Source organism: Centruroides vittatus, unplaced genomic scaffold (genome assembly GCF_030686945.1).
Source record: "Centruroides vittatus isolate TY-2023 unplaced genomic scaffold, ASM3068694v2 contig_329, whole genome shotgun sequence".
NCBI lineage: Eukaryota > Metazoa > Arthropoda > Arachnida > Scorpiones > Buthidae > Centruroides > Centruroides vittatus.
The window spans coordinates 3362016-3384869 of record NW_027122113.1 but is presented as its reverse complement, the minus strand read 5'-3'; the positions used below and the strand labels follow the sequence as shown (position 1 = coordinate 3384869).

At 24.0% G+C, this 22854-nt stretch overlaps 1 protein-coding gene across 4 annotated transcripts in view; it reads left to right on the top strand.

The window, feature by feature from the left end:
- The window catches only part of LOC136973791 (sarcolemmal membrane-associated protein-like), a 60123-nt gene that overhangs the window by 15545 nt on the left and 21724 nt on the right, over positions 1-22854 (top strand). For all 4 annotated transcript variants that reach the window (XM_067268558.1, XM_067268557.1, XM_067268559.1 and 1 more), the window contains 3 exons: positions 14925-15072; positions 19370-19436; positions 22307-22388. In XM_067268558.1, coding sequence (XP_067124659.1) covers positions 14925-15072; positions 19370-19436; positions 22307-22388 — 297 coding nt within the window. The remainder of the gene's footprint in view (positions 1-14924; positions 15073-19369; positions 19437-22306; positions 22389-22854) is intronic.

Genomic DNA, 22854 nt, shown 5'->3' with positions numbered 1-22854 from the left:
TACTTTTTATGTTATTAATTGTAATGTTAACTTCAAAAGTTTTAATTTGCTTTCCAATAAATTAAAATCTTTTGTAGTTAGTTAATGAAAAAGCTTTTAGCTGAATTACAAATGTAAAGTTTTAATTATATTAGAAGTTTGTTTTTATAACTTTTGTAATCTTGCATCTTATTCAGAGATTATTTTTATTAAATTTTCTTAATAGTTGTGACCTTGACATGATCTTTAAATTCAGATAATTTTTTTTTATATTCTTGTCCCAATTGCATTTAAAGTTTCATGTCAATGCATCTTGTTTTTTTTTAAAATGTTCTGTTTTAAATATATATATATTCAGTTTATATTGACATGTAATTTATCCTATTTGAGAATTTATTTGTTTAAGTTAGTGATGGGCAATCTTTTCTGGATGTGGATTGCATGTGGACTGTGTAGACTTCTGTTGTTCTTAGAAAGTTGTAGTCTTTAAGCCTGCTAAGTACCAACATATTCCATAATTGCCAGTATGCTAGTATCCTATATTGAGGCCTACTAAAATAATATATTCAACTAATAAGCAAAATAATAATGCTGTGTATAATTAATTCTCAGTTTTTTACTGGTCAAGTTTAGTTTGAATGATCTTCATCACAAATATCAGCTTAATTAAGCTTGCATAATGGCATGAAGTAGAAAGCAGGAAAATAAAATTACATTGCTAAAGTTCCAGAGGCAGCATATCAAGACGTTGCAGGCCATGACTGGCTTAAGTGAGGTAATTTAAAGTGAACCATATTATATTAATGTCAAAATCTTTAGGTATTTCAAATATAAAAATATGTGAAGTACTTACAGATATAGAAATATTTGATATAAAATATAAAAATTTACTATTATTTAATTAATTAAATTTGAATGAAGGCAATGCAAAAATAGCAAGGAATGTCATTTTCATTCTAATGTAACAACAGCAAAGTATTTTCTGAAGTTCCATGATATATAAATATAAATAGAATAAACAAAAGTTTTATAAATCTGGTCTTTTTTTAAGTACAAAATAGTCATTAAATCAAAATTCCTGTTTAAAAAACTGAATTTAATTTTCTAAGTGCTTTATTTATAGATTAATTCACTATCTCAGTATAAAATTCTGTATTAACATTTTTCATTTATCTATACATATTTTTGTTTATTAAATAATGATAGCATTTGAAGATAAACATATTACCGTATTTTACGGACTATAAGGCACCACAGACTATAAGACGCACCTTAAATTTTATAGGTATTTTTTTTTAAAAATTGCTTAAGACGCTACGGACTATAAGACGCACCTAAATTTTGGAGGCAATTTTTCGAAGAAAAACGTGCGTCTTATAGTCCGTAAAATACGGTAATTAAAAAATTCTAATAGAAAAGACAGAAGCAAAAATTTAACGAAATTGAAGTATTTGTGCTGTAAATGGTTTTTCTTGCAAAAGTGATATTAAAAAAAAAAAAAAAAGAATTATGTATTCTGTGATGTCAAAACTAAGGACTAACTGTAAACAAAGAAATGCAACAAAACATTATGTAACTACGTGATTGAAGTTTTAGACTATTTACAAAAAATATAATATTTTTGAGTCTATCTTAATCCTTTTACATCACCACAGAACATTTTGTAACTGGTTGTCTTTGTGTTATGTTCTTTTTTCTTTTCATTTTTGTTTTAGAGACACTTGGAAAAGACCGATTGGTCATAGTGTCTATACTGAAAATTTTAAAAAAATAATACCATCAATAAACTGTTAGAATTTGATGAAATTTATTATTATAAATATTCATTTTGTTACAGTATATAGATTTATGATAACAATGTGTTAGGTATTGTGTTTCCAAATCAATATTTTCTTTTTAGTTATTACTTTGGTTCTTAGAACTTAATCCTACAATATTTTAAACAAATACTTTCTTCACATTGAAGAACTTAAATTCTAAGAACTAATCTTCAGTTAATTTAAAATTTCCTTGAAGAGTTTTTGAATTTCATAAATAAAAATTTATTGATTTTGCAGATGAATTAAAATTAATGTAATCATTAAAAACAATGTAATTTGATATACTATTTCATTATAATTGAATGATTGTTGTAGAAAATTATGTATTTTAAAAATTTTCAAATAAATAAAAATGATACTTGTTTTCATCTGAATGAATTAATTGGAAAAATTTCTGAAAGATGATACATATCTGTATCTTAAATATTTTAAATGAGACTTTATTCATGGCATAAAATATATTATGATCAAGATTAAAGTAGAAAGCTAACTGAATTTATTTTAAAAGAAAAGTAACATTAATCTACAGTTTTTAGCATAAAACTTGTAAACTTTTAATATTAGATATTTAAAAGCTTTTTCTTGCAGTTTAGTTTAATCTGATCATTACTAAATGAGATACTACAATGACTTAAGCAAATCCAACTTTCCTTCACTAGTATAAAATAACAGTGGTAATCAAGTAGATGGATTTAGTTCCACTAAGTATAGACATTTTATTTTAATTTGTATATAAGAATTGCCATTTGAATGAAAAAGATCAAGATATTTAAAGTATATTTTTTATTAATATAAATAAGAAATAAATCAAAATTTTATTTGATATTACCAGTCACATAAAATTTGTTTATTTATTTAAAGCATTGTTAATTTAAAATAAAGTTATAACATTTTTTCAGAATTTTACATGTTTTTAAATGCATGACATATTTTTGAATGGAAAACAATTTGTTTTTCATGAATGTTTAGATTATAGAAATTTTGGCTTGTATAGTTTAATAGGAAGTAATTTAAAAATTCCTGTTTTATTGTTTAGATCATTTTAAATTTCTACAAGATTCATTTATAATATTCAATAAATTTAAAAAGTTTGACTTGGAAGCATTCAAGAATTTTAAAACCGAAAGGGCTCACAAATAAGGCTGAAGATTGTTTTGTGTATGTGTTAAAATAAAAATTACTCCAGTGTAAAGGTGAAAGGTTTTTTTTTAGTAACACATCACACACAGAACAGTTGATTTATGTATACAATAATCAACTGTTCCTTGTGTGATGTGTTACTGAAGAAAGAAAATCACTAGCTTTTAATTCTTTAAAGTCTACGAAAAACCAGTAACAGAAACCTAATTAAGTATGAAAGTTTTTGGTTATTTCAATTTTTGAATAGCTTTACATTATTTCAATTTTTTTTTTTTTTAAGTTTGAAACAAAATAATCAGCAAGTACTAATTAATTTCTAAAAATTGCCAGTAATTTTATCTCCATTGTTTATTTAAATATATTTACTATATAATTTCTTTATTTTTATCTTTTTATATAAAATCAAATTTAATAGCATTTTTATTTTTAGTTCTTTAATTGCTTGGTAATAAATGTTTATAAATTTTGAAAAATTCATTGTAGTTTTTAAAACATGTTTTCGAAGAAAAAATTGTTTATGTACTGTACATGAAAACTTGGTTACTATTGCAAAATAAGTAGTATTAAATTAGGTTATTGTGAGATTAAAGTATATTTAAGTAGGTCGTGCTATTAAGAGAAGACGACTTAATATGGGTTTATTAAACAATAATTCATGTTCTGTTTGTTTGTTTGTTTCGTATTATGATTGCGTTATTAAAATGCCATAAAGAGCAGTCTTGTTCCCTCCTACATTCATAAAAAAATTTCTATTAGTTGTTATAGTTTTAGTTTTGTAATTTGTTAGTAATTTAGTACAGTCAATCCATTTCTAAGAAATCTTTTCGTTCAAATCTCTAATAAATGTTTCTATTCATCTTCAAGAATAATAATCTAGTGTTTACTCTATGATAGCATTATAAGATTTTCAGGTTTATGCAATTTTAAAAAAATGAATATTACATTTAATATAATTCCTGAGTAATAAAATATTTTTATCAATTAGCTTGAAAATTTGAATATACAATTTCAAACAATACTTAAATTTAAAAACTTTTTTCTATTATGCAATTTTGTTGTTTTGTAGTAATTGAAAATTAAAATAACTGAAATCTGATAGAATTCTATTTCTTAAGTTTTTTTCTAAACTATATTTATCACAAAATTACAATTCAAATTTAAATTTTTATTTAATGATCATTCGGTCTGTTAGATTTGTTAGCAAATTAAAAGTTGCCTGTCGTTATAATTTTTTTGGTGTGTATCTATTTGTTGTCTAAACTGAAAATAGCTTTTGTAATTATGGTTTTGTTTTTATTTGGCTAATTCTCAAATATGCTTAATTCATCAAATGAAAACCTATTTATTTATTAAGGGGAAAATTATCCATTTAAGTTCATAAATTTATTAAATTATTATGCCTCTTAATAGTAATTTAAAAATATAAAGTATTTTTTTCTAGTTTTCATATCTTGTGTCAAATAATTAAATTTATAAAATGAATATATCAATGAAATATGAAGAGAATTATTTTATAGGTGAAGATTTATCCTTAGACAACTGCCTATCAGGAAGTTAACATAAGGAGTGTACAAATGAAGTAAATTAGATAAAGACCTTCCAACAGGATGTTGCAGATGACATAGAACTTTCTTTGCCAGTTATAAAATGATTTAAGAAAATTAGAGTAAAATTATTTAACATTATCAGGAAAATTGCATTTCCTCTTGCATATTTTTTTAAAAATTGTATTAAAATTGAAAGTAAATCTGAAATAAATTATATATTTATACAAATAGGGAAAGTTTATATTTCATTATCTTATTGCTTATGTCTCTTTCTTTGAAACTAAATATATTTAGATAATTTCTGGGTTTATAATCTTAGACTAGTCAGCTTTATTTTTTAGAATAATTGTTCTTTGTTTATTCACTGAAAGGAACCGAGTTGATGTTAAATATACTATAGTTCATTGTACTAGAGGAATGCAAATTTGGCATGTTAACAGTAGTTATTTTAATTAACTAAATGCCCTAAATTTTTTTAACATTCATGAAAAAATAATAATTTTTGATATTATATAGTTATTAAAATTTTAATATTGAATTATAGATATTTCTGTAATTTGAAAAGTGTTATTTATTTAAGTCTAAGTTTTTCAAATAGTTCAATAATAATTATAATTAATCTTATATATTAACTTACATGTTTTTAAACTTGTTCAATACTATAAATTAATTTTTTTAAATAATTGTTTTTGTATACAGAAATATCAGTACATAATAAGGGTAATTCAACACATTTAAGACAAAATCTTAAATGTTTTATTGAATAATTAATCAATAATGGTAAATGAAAAGTCTGTGCTTTTTCATTTACATTGATATTTTTAAATATTTGTTAAACTTCTAAATATTTTATGGAATTAAATTGTACTAATTGAACTGAAAATAAATATTTTTTAAATTTTTATCGTGCAAATTATATTTCAATAAATTAATAAACAAAACTTTTTAAAATTAAAATCAATAATCATTAAAATTTTTTGTAATTGAAATTAAATAATAATTAAACATTACAATAAAACCCCACTAATTTGGACTGATGGAGTGAAGGTTGTCTAAGTTAGCAGGGTGTTTTCTTCAATGATGTAGAAAATGAGAAGGTAACAGTACAGTAATTTATTAAAATCAGCTTTATACAGAAGTTTTACTGAACTTTAATAAGTTATACTGTTGAATTTATTATTACAAGAAATAAGCTCATAAGATATCATTTCAGCTCAGTATACAGCAATGTACAGTCTTTAGTTACTTACTGACTACAGTAAAATGAAGCATGGTATCAGAGACTTCTCGATATTGAAAACATTCATTAATTTAAAATTTCTTAACAATAGAAAAATTATAATTCCTGTACACTTTTTCAAAAAAATTTGTCTGAGTTATGCAAAGTACAGTACAAGTCAATGGGGATTTACTGTGTCTAAGAATAATTTCTGCTGAATTATACATTTGATAGCATTTTGTATTTTGTTATATATATGTATTATGATGATTATTATTAAAATAATTTGCATTATTTATAAATATTTAGAATATTAGTAATAAATTTTAAAATCAATAATTATTTAAGGTAAATACTTAATTATTTAACATTAAATTGTTTTATGAAGGAATACAAATCGTCAAAAAAAATTAAATGCTTCTCGGCTCACTGATTTAAATTGTCTTTTATAAATTCATTTTTAAATGGATTGACTTGAAGACAAATATGTAATACCGTATTTTCCGGCGTACAAGACGACTTTTTAACCCAGGAAAATCTTCTCAAAAGTCGGAAGTCGTCTTATATGCCGGAAAGTACGGTAATTCACTTGAAGTTAAAATATAAAATTTATTTCAAATGAAATGTTACTTTTCTATATTTAAAACATTTTTTTTTCCCGTCATTTACAAGATTGTGTTTAAATTATTTAAGAAAAAAATTATATTATTAAATTATCATCATATAAATCACATATCATTCTATGGTAAGTTCAGCATACAGGTATTAATATTCTTTTGGAAAACAATAAGTTAAATTTTACAAATTTTTTTTAAAAACAAGTTTTTTATTTCCAAATTAAATTTTTGGTTATTAATCAATCAAAATTATTAATATGATGATTTTAAAAATCTGTTTTCTGTTCATTGGGCTGTAATTTTAAAAAATTGCAGACCTATAAATTTCCACTGTCATCTGTCTGTCTTTTCTTAATCTCGAGAACGGCATTAGATAAATGAAATTCAAGACCAGATGTGGAAGGCTTGGGAGCAAGAGGCCTTGATTTAACTGTATACAAACTTCTTGTTTGCACTGGAAGTCATGTTATTTCAATTCAAAAATGTTTCTCTGAAAGTGGTTAGTTAGATAGATGACCAGCACAACTCTGTTGCTAACGAGAAAGTATGATGTACAGGGGCAAGGCGCTACTAATTTGACGTGGATAATATATGTTTTAAATTAAATAAATTAAAAATATGATTAAAAATTGCAGCCTGGCATTGTGACAATGTCAAAATAAATAATTGCTTGTTATGAATCACAATGTAACATTTTTCATTTTTAATCATTTATATTATTTTTTATAAATTATGAATATTTATTTCTTTTAATCAAACTTTGTTTTATATTTATATCAAAATTAATGTAACAGAATTTATTTTTGTTATAATTTATTTTAGACCAAAGAAAATATGTAAACATTTCAAAATAACTAAAATCTACTTATCTTTATTTTGGTTGTATAACTTTTCTGATCAAATGCACAATAAAATTTCATAATATTTTACTTACACATACACAGTGCATTCATCTCTGTTGTAATATGTAAATGAGAGAGAGAGAATTCCATTTGGATATGCTGAAGTATAAATAGAATTATTTATTTAAAATTTTTTTAATTTGACCTTTTGAATTTATGGCTAAATAATTTTGTTATTTGGAACATTATCAATTTTTTCTAAATAAAAAAAAATAATGTGAACATTTTGCAATTTTTTTAACATCTCTAATGAAATAATTTAATAAGTTATCATGTTGACAGAATAATACTAAAACTGTAATAGAATTAAAGTATTTAACATTATATACCCCTAAATGAATGGCTGTTATTTGAGTTATTAATGTGTCATGCTGTGAATGCCTTTTATTAATAGAAAAAAATTAGATCAAATTAATAGAGATGACTAGATTATATTTCAAGGAAAACAACTTCAAGTATATGTGTGTAAAAATTGGGTGAAGGTCAACAACTGAGTTAAATCTAAGTGTACATCAATATAATGAATAAAATAATTTAAATATAATTTTAATATTATCATAAATTATATTTTTTAATGCATTATTATAAATTCTGGATTATTTTGAAATGTATTTTGAATTAAAGACATGTAGGATTCGGTCTTTTTATGTTCAGATTTAAGTTCATTCATTTATGAATTTTTTTTTAATTATGAGGAGCGTTCAAATAATTGTTTTTACATTTAGATACTACTAGACTTGTGTTCTGTAATATTAAAAATAAAAACAGTTTTATCTCTTGAGAAATATTTAAATTTCAAAACACTTTTCTGATTAAGAAAAATGTCTTTAAAATATTTTATTTTATAAATATTACGTAAAATTTTTATTATATATTTCAAAATACATAATTTATTATTGTTAAATTTCAGAATATTTTTTTTAGAATAAATTCTTTAAAAAATTTGCTGATTCTTTTCAAAATATTTTTCGAAATTTTAAATAATGTATGTATTATAATACTAATGTGAAGATGATAAATGTGATAAAGAAAAAAAATTTAATATTTCTAGTACTTAATTAAAATATCCGTATTTGATTAATTCACAGCTGTTATTAATATAAATTTAATGAATTATTTATATTTATAATAAATAATTTATTAGAGTTATGAAATAGTATAATAATCATTAAGCTAATATATAAAAGATAAAAATTTATTCTTTTAAATTCATAAATTTTGGTGTATTATTATTTGTCAGCTATTTAAAATTACTTTGAATGTATGTATGTATGTATGTACAGTACATGCAGGATAATTTTTAAATTTATAATAGATTTTAAACAAAAATGATTTGCATGTTAATTAATGCTTCTTGTTCTTTTTTGATTATTAATTCTTATTGTTAGTTTACTATCACTATAATCTATGAATAAGATTTATTGCATTGATTTAACCTCTGGTTGAAAAAATAAGAGATGACATTAGTCCATATGTTTAAAAAAACTTTCTTTATTTACATCTGCATTTGAATATTCACACAGTTGATATTTCTGATGAAATCAAGGATGCAAACAGCAGGTAAAGACATTGAAAAATTAAAGATAGAACTTTAATGTACTTGTATGTAATTTTCTCACTGGTTTGTTAGGTTTTTGCAGTGTTTATTTTGCGTAAAGATAGAAATTTGGTATTTAAAAATGCAGGTATGAACTATAAAAGTATAGACTAATAAAATCTTTCATTTTTTGCAATTTAGAGGTTAAATCAATGCAATAAGTCCTATTAATAGATTATAGTCACAATAAACTAATAATAATAAATAATAATTTAAACAATGTTTAAAATATATTTATAAATATTCTATAAAATAATTAAGATTAATTATTAATGATAAAAATCAGACTCAGCAGTGAGAAATAGTTAATAAATTTCTGAAACTATCTTATGCTTACTGGGAAATATTTATATCAAACATTTTCAACCTAAATTCTATAGGTCATCATCCTTCCTTTCAGCCTCCACCCTTCTATATATAATACATATCTTTTATTTATTTATTATTTTTATGTTAATTGCTGTCAGTATTATTATGTATTTCATTTTGTCTTTTGTATTTTATATTTTAAATTTACGTGTTTAAATGTTCCATTTTATAAAATATTTGGATACAGTATTTCACTTGATGGTGACCTACAGAATTTAGGTTGAAAATATTTGTTATGATATCCATAAATATTTCTCAGCAAGTATAAGATAGTTACAAAAATTTGTTAATTTTATACGATTGAGAGTCACATCAGTGACTCTGCACAAAGTAAAAAAGTTACTGACTCTGTATTCAGGAATCAAGGTAGAGTTGCTGATTTTTGGGGTTGATTTCTCATCTCCCAAAAGTCTAAAGTAATTCTGAATATCTTGTTCGAAAGATAATGTTTTCTTAGTGTGCGAAACTTCTGAGTTACCAAAATACAAGTAATTGAAAAGTGCAAAAATGGCCAAAAAGCTGTATTTTCTTCTTTTTTTTCTTCATCTGTCACATGCTCCTAGAAAAAAATTATTTGGTCTAGAAAGCTCAAATTTTAAACTTAAGCCTCTGTTACTATCAGTGAAGTTTTCACTTTTGGTTTGATAGGTCAAAGTTCATGTGGTTTTCCATAGAACTATTTTACTTTATTGCTTAATTTAATGCTTATAAGGATAAAATTGAAAAAAAAAGGATTTTTTATTCAAATGTTATCCAGAATAACAAAAGCTTGAATTTATGAAAGTTGGAACTTTCTATAACAATTTTACTAAACAGTGTATTGAAAGCATTCAGTCAGCAGATGTTGCTGAGTGCTGTCCAAATTATATGTTATTGTCTTAGGTCTTGATGTAATAACACAATTATTAATCAAGACATCTGAGATGTAAAAAAATTACATTTTAGGTGACAGTTTTTTTCCTTAGGAGTTTTTCTTTGGTAGAGATAAGCTTGCACTTTGAAGCAAAATGTAGGAAACAACAATAAAAATTTTGTGCATACCAATTTCAAGCATCAAACTTATCTTTACCAAAGAAAAACTCTTGTCATCTGAATTGTCATAACTTTTTTACATTTCAGATGTTTTTATTTCAATTTAATACATAGAACATATTCTGATATTCAACAAGATTATTTTGCCAGACTTCTTTTCCTTTTCAATTTTGGCTTATATAGATTCTGAAAATAAAAAAGATAGGTTGGTTGTATCATCATTATAATCTTATGATTTCTCTCTTACATTTTTGTAGTCAAACTTTTTTCAATTGGAATATTACTGTATTTACTCAAATATAAGATGTACTTTTTTTCAGGTTTTAGTATTTCTGAAAATAGGGTGTGTCTTAGGTTCAGTGGTATTTTATGTTTAAGAAAATACAATTCTCAACTTCTAGTGCCAGGCATTTTATTTCTGTCAATAATTCCATCACATCATTTTAATGATTTTATTAAACCAATATTCATCATAGCAAATGTTTGAGGTCAGCTTAGTTCAATCTTGTTAGTTTGTTACAATAAAGTTATAAGTACTTGGATGAAAATTCCAGAAAAAGTGATGTAGCACTCTTCCAGTGCTTCAAATAGCACTAAGAATGAATGGAAAGATATGAGCATTGTATTCAGTACTGATTCAGAAAAGCCTAAGTACTATTTCACACATACTGTATAAGATTGTCTGGCATCATCAGTTATCTGATTATGAAATGTAAGGGATGTTATGTAAGAATTTCTTGCATTTCTCAGGCATGCTGAGGTATGTAGAATTCATTGCAATCTTTTATACAATCTTTCTGGTGGCCATATAGCAATAGCAAGAATATACAACTCTTCTCCATAGGGAGCTTAACAAGTACAACTAAATTTAATGTTTAAATCACTGCTAGTCAGAGATGTGTGAAAGTAAAAGATCAACAGGATATCCAAGATCAGCTAGATGTAAAATAAAGTAACAAGAAAAATGAAAGAGCTTTCCAACTTTGAAACCACAAGAAAGTGATATATAATTTACTTTACTGTGTAATAAATACTGAACAAATTTATATCAACCTTAATAAGTTCTACTGGCATAAATTTGTCTCATATATTTTTTTATAAAAAAACAGCAAATTTATGGATGAGTATATAGAAATTAAAGTGCATCTTAGATTTAATGACATATTACATTCCAGTAAATGCGATATTTCTCATCATCTTTTAGTACAAAAAAATAATATATTACTTCTTGATGATTATGTACAAAATTGAATTTTTACTGGAAAGGTTGTTTCCTGTGTAACAGCCTAAATTAGAAACTATTAAATTTATTAAAAAAATAATTCTCAGTTCTATGAATTTGGTCGTCTTAATTTACTTAAAAATTCAATTTAATAATAAATAAATGATCACAAATCAAAAATTAGAAAATAAAGGAGAGAACTTTTAGATTTTGATCATAAAGAAAGATAATGTAATAGAGTGTAACATTATTTGAGAATGGCTTGATCTATATAACACTTTTTTTCATACTAAATATAAGGCCAAATATAGTCCAATTTTTGAGCTATAATTATGAAATTTTTCAAAATTATTTGTTTTATTAACACATACCGATTCCTAAATATCCTTATAAATATCTAACTATAATTAAAACAAACATAGTTTACATTGCAATATAAAACGAATTAATATAGATTATATATCATATATACAGTATATTAGTGGCATGATTGTGCCACTTGCCTACTAGTGTAAGATGGTGCTATTTCCACTTGGACATAGGAACAGAAACAACATCTTACATCTGCCATTCATAGTCTTGGGGATATTGGAGACAAAGAATCTGGTAATTTTGTCTGTAAAATAGGAATTGAAATTGTAATTTGATGTTTTTGTGATTATTCTGCACCACCCTAAAAGTGGAAAATTAAATAATTATAAGGAATCATTAATATCAAAGGAATATTAATGAATTAATTTACTCAAACCATCTTAATAGAGGTAGACTTTTTTTTTTCCAGAAATTTATACCATATTTTCCAGCATATAAGACAACTTTTTAACCCAGGAAAATCTTCTCAAAAGTTGGGGGTTGTCTTATACGCCGGGTGTCGTCTTATAGGGCAAGTATATCTTAAACTATATTTTAACTGTAAAAGTCGGGGGTCATCTTATATGCTGGAAAGTACGGTAAATTAAAAATTACCTAATTATAATTATTCAAACCATCTTGTATCACATTACACGTTTTGTTATTTTTTTTAAATGTTTCCATCAAATTAGTTATCTTATAAACTTCTGTTTTATTTCAGTTTTGGTTTCATTTCATGTCTTATGCAGATATTATTTATATTAAATTTTAATTGATTTATTAATTGATTGATTTTGATTGTTATTTATATTAAAAAAAATGAGTTATTTTAATATGTTCTTTGTTGTCAAAATCAAGAGATTCTTCATTTTTTACTTTTTAAATATATGATTGTCGATTTACAAAAATATAAAACTATTTAGACAATTCTTATGTGTCACTATTGACCAATGGGAAAATATATAAAAAATTTACTTTCTTTTTAATCCAAGTAATACTGGGTCTATCTGTTTATAGCAGGGGTGGCCAACTTTTGTGCACATAAGATCTACTTTTTATCGTAAAAATGTGTCGCGATCGACTTGTTGTCATAGGCATAGTCTAAGTGGGGAGGGGGAAGTGTGAAATACATATTATGTTTATACACTGTTTCAGTACGAAGTGCACTCACTGCTTATGAGTTGAGTCATAACTGCATGCATACAGTTGCATTCGGTTACAAATATAATACATTAAGTCAAGACATCGCTAGCGATCGACCAAAATTGGCTTGGCGATCGACCGGTCGATCGCGATCGACTTGTTGGCCACCCCTGGTTTATAGTATATGTGCATACAGATTTTGTTTTTTGAATATATATACATTTATTTATTGTAAAAAACAAAATCTATTCATAGTTAATTAACTTTTATAAAACAATTAAGAGCATTTATAAAAGGAAGTACTTCTTTATTTCATCTTATATTCCACCATAAATCATAATTATCTTCAAATTTAATATCACTAATAAATTTTTATTTAAATATAATTGATCATTTTATTTTAAATTGATGATTCATTAACAAGTTGATTTATCAAGTAGTATTCTCTTTGAATGTAAAAAAAAAAAATGATTATTACTAATAAATTTTATTATTAAATTCTAATCCTTACATGAAATAATTCTCACATCCATTATGCTTATTAACTAATATATGGTTTATAATATTAAAATCCATAGTAAATTTAATTTGTAATATTCTACAGTTATTAAAATAATACAAATTAAATTTGTAATATTAGTCTGCATTAAATTTCTTACATAATAATAAAAATTTAGATATTGTGAAATATCAAGTTTTTAAAAAATAAAAGTTAAATTTTTGATAAGAACGAGCTTTAGAAAGTGCTTCATGTAGATTGATTTTGTTATCACTTTTCTAAAAAAGTTATTTTATTTTCATTAAGATAAATTTAAGCTTTTTAAATTAAAATTCTTAAGTGTAATTTATTGCATTCATTTGCTGCTAAATACATGTATCAAATGAGAATTATCATTTAAAGTTAGCTATGTTCTGTTTGTAATTGAAAAAAAAATTGAAGTGAAATGGCAAGTATAATAATAGTGAAAAGTATAACTTTTTACCATTGCATACAATTTAAATAATTATATAAAATTAATTTTGTTTTGTAATTAAAAGACTCATTTATATAAATGAAACACTTTTAGTAGAGTTGCTTTTTATATTGATTTCTTAGATTTCTAAGAATTTTCAGATACGATATTGATTTTCTTCTGTTTTGATATATCTTTTAAGATACTTTTTCTATGCATTTAAAGCTTTTCGATGATGAAAAGAGAATGTAATTTCAATTATACTAGTTGTGAAGAAAAAGGAATTTATTTCTAAAGCAATTTTATAGAAATTCAATTCAATTTTGCCTAAAAATGATTAACAAAGAAGATTCTAAACAGTTTTTCAGAATCTTTTTATATACGAAATTTTATTTTAAAAAATTATTATCATTATTATTATTATTATATTCAAGTAATTTATTGTTGCTTTTTTTATCTTTTAAATTTAATTTTGAAATGTTTTCTAGATAAACAATTATACATTTCAGATTAGAATAATACAAGTTTAATATTTATTAAGAATGTTTAATGTGTAAAAAATTTTTTTTCTAATATAAATTCTTAACTATTGAAAACCTTAAAATATTGAAGTAATAAGAAAAACTTATTAAAATAAAAGAAAAAACAATTTGTTTTTGCTTTTAATTATAAAAGTTTAATAAATTTAAGTTTGTCTTTATTCTAAAAGATAAAATTATTTTTTTAATGATTATTAAAAATTATAAATCCATTACTATTAAATAAGTGCAATTTATTTGTGTATTTTGTTTTGTATAATTCATCTAAAGTAAATTTTATATTATTTAATAAAAGAATTTACTTTAGATGATTTGATAAAAAGAATCGTTTAGTGAGAATTAAAACGAAAGTAGTAGTAATAAAAAATCTTGTAAGAATATGTTTTCACAAATACTTTAGAAAATGGTAGGGTTTTGAAATAATTTTTTTATTTATGCTAAACAAAAACTATTTTCTAAAAATTAGCTTCATGTTTTATTTTACCTATTTCTAGTTTTATCTTCAAGATACAAAGAGCAGTAATGGAACTTTTGTCAATAATCAGCGACTCAGTAAAGGATCGGAAGAGTCTCCTGCCAGAGAAGTTTGTTCGGGAGACATTGTACAGTTTGGAGTTGATGTGGTGGAAAATTCCCGTAAAGGTTTGTTTTCACATTATGTAATTTTTAATATGTTTAATTTATTTTGTAAAATAAAGTTAGTGTATAATTTTTAAAAAACAAGTAATATATTATTTAAAAATTTACTATTTTACAAATAACAACTGTTCTTTTTAACAAGAAATGACTACATAAACATGAAAACAATGGTAATCTAAACTTGGTTTAGATTATCCTTGTTTTTTTTATCTGTATAAATAATCTTCTATTCGGTTAAGTTACAGTTACAGTTGAAAGTTTAAAAAAATATGAATTAAAATAATTTTATTGATAGCATAATATAACATATTATTTTGTTGTAGGAAAATGATTTAGAATTATTCATTTGTTATAGTTCTAAATTATCATAAAATTGAATTGTCCTAATGTAAATAAACTGTTTAAATTAATTTAAAACTAATTATTAATTTCTAATAATTAGTTTTAAATTAAAATATAATTTATTTTAATTGTGAGGTAATAGGAAATGACTTAATTTATTGCTAGTCTTGTGTTTGTTAAATTTGCCAATTTACATCTGTTGAATATGAAATGAAAATGACTACCAAATCATATGATGTACAGTTTTACTATAAAGTGTCGGTGAGAAAAATGTAAGGCTATAAAAGATGTATAGTTATAAGTAAGGATTCAGTTACATCTACGAATTAAAATAGAACATTCCACTATTGTATAAAAACTTTCACTGTCTGGACAAAATAAATTTGCGCAATTAAATTAGCTCTTTGATTCCAGTTTAAAATATATACATCTATATTTGATGTTTTCATCAGTAAAATATGCATTAATTTTATTGTTCATATGGAAAATGCTTAGTTGTAATGTTAGTCTGCCAATGTAGTAAGAGTGAAGAGGAATATAATAAAATAGAATACAGGCTATTTTAGTAGCAAGATTATTTTGTATTATATATAGATATTTATATAATATATGTGATTTATTAAATCTAATGAAAACTAAATTTAAAGAATTATTGTATTGAAATTTTGAACCTGTATTAAAGAAATAATAATATAAGGAAAAACAAACAGTTTTTAATGATATAATAGATATAAATTCGATTTTTAGTGTGTTAATACTGATAGACTTTCTGAAATTTATAATCTGTCATATTTAATCAAAGAAAATAAATTTAAATGATTAAAACAAATCTTTAAACTTAGATTTATGTCCAGAAAAGAATTTAAAACATATAAATGCTGAAAATCTACAAGTGTTTCAATTAAGACTATCAAGTAGTAAATCCAATAATTTGAAGTTTAGACTATTCACAAAAATATAACATTTTGCAAGTCTATCTTTTAATCCTTTAACACAACCACAGAAATAACAGTTACAATGGTTTTGAAGAATAAACTTCTTTAACAAAGGTAAAAATAGGTAAAAAAAATTCACAAAGTTAAAAACGATCAAGTGTCAGCCTTTTATTAGAGGATCTGACACCTTTACTTAAAAACATAAAGAATTCTTCTCACCATACTATCCTTATCTAATTTATAACTGCTTCTAGCCCTCTGGTGGTAGGTACGAGTTATCCACTTCATATGCAAATGAAGTGGATCACTCGTACTTTGTGAATTTTTTGCCTATTTTTACCTTTGTTAAAGAAGTTTATTCTTCAAAACCATTGTAACTGTTACTTCTGTGGTTGTGTTAAAGGATTAAAAGATAGACTCGAAAATGTTATATTTTTGTGAATAGTCTAAACTTCAAATTATGAAGAAAAAATATTCTGAGTCATCATGAAAATAGTAAATCCAAGTTTGTCTTATAACAGTCTGTTTTAATCAGGAGACAAAATTCATTTGGCGAAAGAAATTTTTATTTGCTTTTAATTTTGGAATTAAAACTCTTCAGGCTACAAAAATACATAAAATATATTCAACATAGTAATTTTCAAATACAAAGTAATAAACTATCAACTGAGAACACTTCACTTTTTACATATACCACTCTCATTAATATCACAATATACTCCTCAAACCATTTTTGTGGAAAATTCCTTCTTTTAAAAATTTAAGAACATAAAAAAGGAATAAAGTAAAATAAAAAATAATAATAATTAAAAATTGTTTTAAAAAATTACATTGATATGCCAAATTCAAGAAAAATACATATAATTTTTACTATTCAAATCTTATCTTCCTGGTAAATTCTAAAGACATTAACAACTTCTTATGAATACAATGAACTTCCTTTCAATCATGCTTTTTTTTTACAATTAGGCAACAGTATTTACTTTCCAAATGCTATCTATCTCCTTACCTTTATTTAAATTAATCGACAATTGTAATATTCACTCTGTTCCTTTTATAGTCTGTATTCAGTATGTCTTTTATATGGATCTTTTTCAAAATGTAATATTTTAACATATGTAATATATGTCAAAATGAAATATCTTGTAGAAAACTGTGCCTTCCACATCAAAATCAGCACTTCATCAACAGAATATTTTGTTGTGTGTTTGATGGAATATAACTGGTTTTGTTCATTATGAGCTCTTATTTTCATGCCAAACAATTACTGAGAAAGTTTACTCTGCTCAGATATAGTGTGCGCGTGAGAAGCTTCAACAAAAATAGTCAACACTGTTTAATTGCAATGGTGTTGTGTTTCTTCAAGATAACACAAAATCTCACTTCAAGAGTAACTTGGAAAGCTCCTTAGCCTTTCTTTGGGTTTTTTACCCAAAGAAAGACAAAGAATTTTATAAGAGAGGAATTTATAAACTTGTTTCTTACTGAGAAACGTTATTGTGAACGTGCTTATTTTCAGAATAAAATATCCTTGTTTTATTTTTCTGAATGTTTGTGCAGGTTTTTTTAGACAAAATTAAAATCCTTGAAAATTAAAATACGTGATATCTGTATGCTTACATAATAAAAACAGAAACTCAAACTATCCTATAAAAGTGGAGTCTTCAAAATAGTGTATTATCTACACAAGAATTAAAGAACTAGACCATCAAATATCAACTGTACTTATTTCAGTGTAATAACTGTTAAAATTTTTACTCTTACAAAAATATTATTGTTTCATAAAATTGTTTTTTGAAAAATCCAAAGACAAAGAAGAAAGAAAGAAAGAATATAAAGATGCTCTTGGCCCTTCTCTTGTGGGCACCCTTGGTTCAATAAATTGATTCTTATTTGTTAATATATTAATGATTTTGTCTTTCAAAATTTAAAAAAATCTAATGCTTTTCAACTAAATAATCCTATATTTATAGGTATAGTATTTTGTTCAGAAAGTAAAGTATCCAAAGGTTAAAACATACAATTTATTCAATTTTTTCTTCTACATATGCATTTCAGGTTGACATAAACTCTCTTCAGTGCTATATAATTTGTATGTATTCATAAAGAAACAACCATAGGTGGAGATTAAATTTCAAGTACAAGTGCATATCCAGTGTTTTATGATTTTATTCACTTCTTAATCTTATGAGGATTATTGGACTTTACATCTTATAAAATTTAATATTTTTTCCTTTATAATTTTGGTTTGTTTATATAATATTAAGGCAGCTGGCCACTTATAAGCATTTGAAAACCTTAAAAAGCTTGCATAAATTAAAAGTTTTAAATGTTTATAAGTGGCTGGCTGCCTTAATATTATATAAACAAACCAAAATTATAAAGGAAAAAATATTAAATTTTATAAGATGTAAAGTCCAATAATCCTCATAAGATTAAGAAGTGAATAAAATCATAAAACACTGGATATGCACTTGTACTTGAAATTTAATCTCCACCTATGGTTGTTTCTATATGAATACATACAAATTATATAGCACTGAAGAGAGTTTATGTCAACCTGAAATGCATATGTAGAAGAAAAAATTGAATAAATTGTATGTTTTACCCTTTTGGATATTTTACTTGCTGAACAAAATACTATACCTATAAATATAGAATTATTTAGTTGAAAAGCATTAGAATACAGAAAACCTATAATTAAGAAAAATTAAAAAATTAATGTATTAATGGAGTGATCCACTTGAAGATTTATTCAATATCTTGCTAGATCATTCTTTCATTTATAAATTGTCCTGTTTCAAACAAACTTTTTCTAGCCTTTTTAAAATTAATTATTAAAATTGTGTAAATACTCTGTTTACATTAGTAATGAATTATAATGAATAATAATTTCTATTTAATTAATATTTGACACTGCAATTAGCCTTTCAGTTATTTGATTAACATTATATTGTAAGTGTTTGAAATTATTAATATTAAATTTGAATATTTTTTAAACTTATTTTATTTTTAAATTACAGTAACTCATGGATGCATTGTTGCTACACTAAAGTTATTTCTTCCTGATGGAAAAGAAGCCAAAGCTAGGTATTTAAAAGTTTTATTAATTACGATGATTTATATTTCACAATGATTTTTTTTTATATTGTATGAAATAATGTAGCATTTTTAAACGTTAAATTTATATTTTTTATATTAAATAAAACTCCATATTCATTTTCATAACATAACAAAAAAAATCATATTTTGTATTTATCATTGTCTTTTGTAAAGAAAAGAGCAGTAATATAGTTTTGAAAGCAAACCTTCATTTTATATAATAGAAGTGAATACTTAAAATTTAAGTATGGTAGAGCATCGATTATCCGACCCTCGATTAATCGACTTATCGGTTAACCGATCGCGTTCTAGCCGGCAAATTCAAATGTCCGCTAGTGATTTGGCGTTACAATATTTGGTTATGTCTTGGCTACTTTAATATTATTTTTGTTAAATTTTTGCATGTTTTAGCTGGCAGCACTGGCTTGACCATGAAAGGGAGGCTAGTATTTAAACCAGGCCTAATACACCATACTAATAATGTATTTTTTCATACTTTTCGGTTATCCGACTTTTCAGTTATCCGACCAACCCCAGTCCCCAATTAAGTCGGATAATTGATGCTCTACACTTCTATTTTATTTCTTCTATTTTTCTTTCTTGTATACACTTCTATTTTTTATGCAAAGTAGATTACTATTACTACATACAATATGTCCAGAGAGATCATACATTAGGATTTCTAGTCCTTATGTATATGTTTGAAACTTGGGCATATTTGTAGATCTAAAAACTGTGTTTTTGATTCCAGTTTGAAAATTTTGCTTTTGAAATTTCAAGATCAAAATAAACTTTAAAATTTCAAATAGTAATCAGCATCTTGTAACCTATCATCTTAAAGGATTTTTAATGCTGAATCTAGTGGTTCACAAATTGAAATTGATCAAAGATTCAGAAATTAAGTTAAAACCACAAAATAACAAAAGTTTTCACAAATTAACTGGAATATTTTTCACACTTTGAAAGTGTTTGTAAAGTTCACCTTTACAAATACTTTCAATCCCTCAAAAGGATTGACATATTTATTCACACAAAACAAATACTGAAAAATTAAAAGTAGATCTTTATAACAAACTACTGATATCTACAGCTGTTTGTTTTATATACTAAAGTATATAAAACAAACAGCTTTATGAAAAGTTTTTACAGAGATCTTTATGAAAAATTTTCTTTAAAATAATATATTGTAGAGAAACATTGGGAATTTGTTTTTACTATTAATTTTTGTAATAAGGTTTTTGTTTGGTAATGAGCCTTATATTTAAATATAGCCAGGTATTAAATTAAAAAACCCTTGAAACAGTGTATTTATTCATGCATAAATAATTTTACTGTAATGTTTCTCTAATTCTCTAATTTTCTTCATTTCCTAAAGCCATTAATTTCATAATTTTATATTAAAAATGAAATTTAACACGAAACTTCACTTTGTTGTAAGTAATTGCAGTGTATTGTTTTTTTATGCAAAAATGCAGTTTTTATATCTACATACATATAAAAGAAGGTTAAAACTAAAGTATATTTAGTTTTAAACTTCTTTTAGTTAGGAATATTACAACCAGAGATGCCTGGCACATTCTTTTTGGGACACACTGTTCAATTAGTTAATGATACATTATGATTCATGTTTGCTTTGTATAATGGATAATAATTTTATCATTTTGATACTTTAATTACAATCACCTAGTAAATTATCTATATTGAATATTTTGTGAAAAGATATTTAGCTTCCAAATTCAACTAAATTTTGTATTCTGACATTTTCAGACATTCAGATGAGATATCCATGGGGAAAAATTTAGTTTTAAAACTCATCTCTGATATTGTGAGTGGCAAAAATTATACATAGACAGTGCATAATGTACACATTCAATGTTCAATTTCTGAATGTAAAATTGCCTACAGCATGTGAAACACCATTTTGTTTTACTGCAGATAAGCAGCACTGGTCATGATCATGCCTAAATGCACCTTTCTTGTGAAGCTATTTTAATGAAAACAATGTCAATTCTTTGAGAGTCATGATACATTAAAAAATCACATTAAGGTTTTTTTACTCCAGAGACCATAGAATAGAAGTACCTGTACTTTAATTATGATCACCGGGTATTATCAAAATGAGGATAGAAAACATTATTATGAAATTATATAATAATATTTTACAAACACATTAGTTTTTTATTATAAATTATAGAAACAAAGTATATAAAACAAACAGCTGTATATTTTTATGAAACTATTAAAGCTAATTAAGGTTAGTGTTAACAGCCCAATAAAGGAATCTGACTGTTCATTTGATATTTGAAGTAATTATTGAGTTGGTTGTATTTATTGTAAAAAAGTATATTATATAATGTAGCTTTTATGTTACTTATATATATTAAGGTAATGAATTTTGGTCACAAACACAAATAGGAAATATTCTTAAACTACAAAAGTGCATGTGTATAATTACCAAAAATATTTTTTTAAATTAATTTTTCCTTATTATTATCAGGAAATATTTTAAATTTTGACTTGATATAATTTCATTTTTGTAAATTCTCTGTAAATATGTAAAATTTATAAATACTATTAATGTAAAAAGCTTTTAAACTAATTAATACGTTAAAAATCCAAATGTTTTACAACTAAACATTTAATTTTTAATGCTTTTCAATAATATATCTGTTTTGAAAATTAAGGAAAATTGTTAAGAGAATTATGACACTTTTGGATATGTTCAGTTTGTACCATCAGAGTATTATTTTAAATTCAAAAATCCAGTCAACAATTAATTAATTATAATAATTTTAAATTCAAAAAGTAAAATGTTATTTGTTATGAAATTAAACAGTTTTTTTTTTTTTTCAATTTAGTCCAACCACAACAGTTGTACCTGCAATTCCCGAAGCCACTATTTCAACTCATGATTTGTATCAACTTTCACAGTATTTACAAGTATGTGCAAGCTTTTGTATAATTCTAATTTAAAAATCTTACAATAATAATAATAAATAATTTTTAGTTTTATCTGAAACAATATGTTGATTTTTATCATGTTAGTCTAATTTCATTGTTCTATGTCAAAACAGTGAAATTAGATTAACATGAACCTTGATGATGATGATCTTGTTACAGCCAAAACTAAAATTTTCATATTATATATATTTGATATAACCAGGACATTCTTCATTTAGCTTTTTGTTTAGATCTGTATCAAATTATTATTTCGGCAACCTAAATAGTGCTGTTTTTTCCAAACTTATCATGATGACTTTTGTATGTTATAACACTCTTTTTTTATTCTTTTTAAGTACCTTTAACAAAATGCATTTTGGACTCATATCATTCCTCTTCAATCATTATACAGTTGTTACACAGTTGTTACATATTAAAATTTGGTGTACAAATCAAATTATTAAAT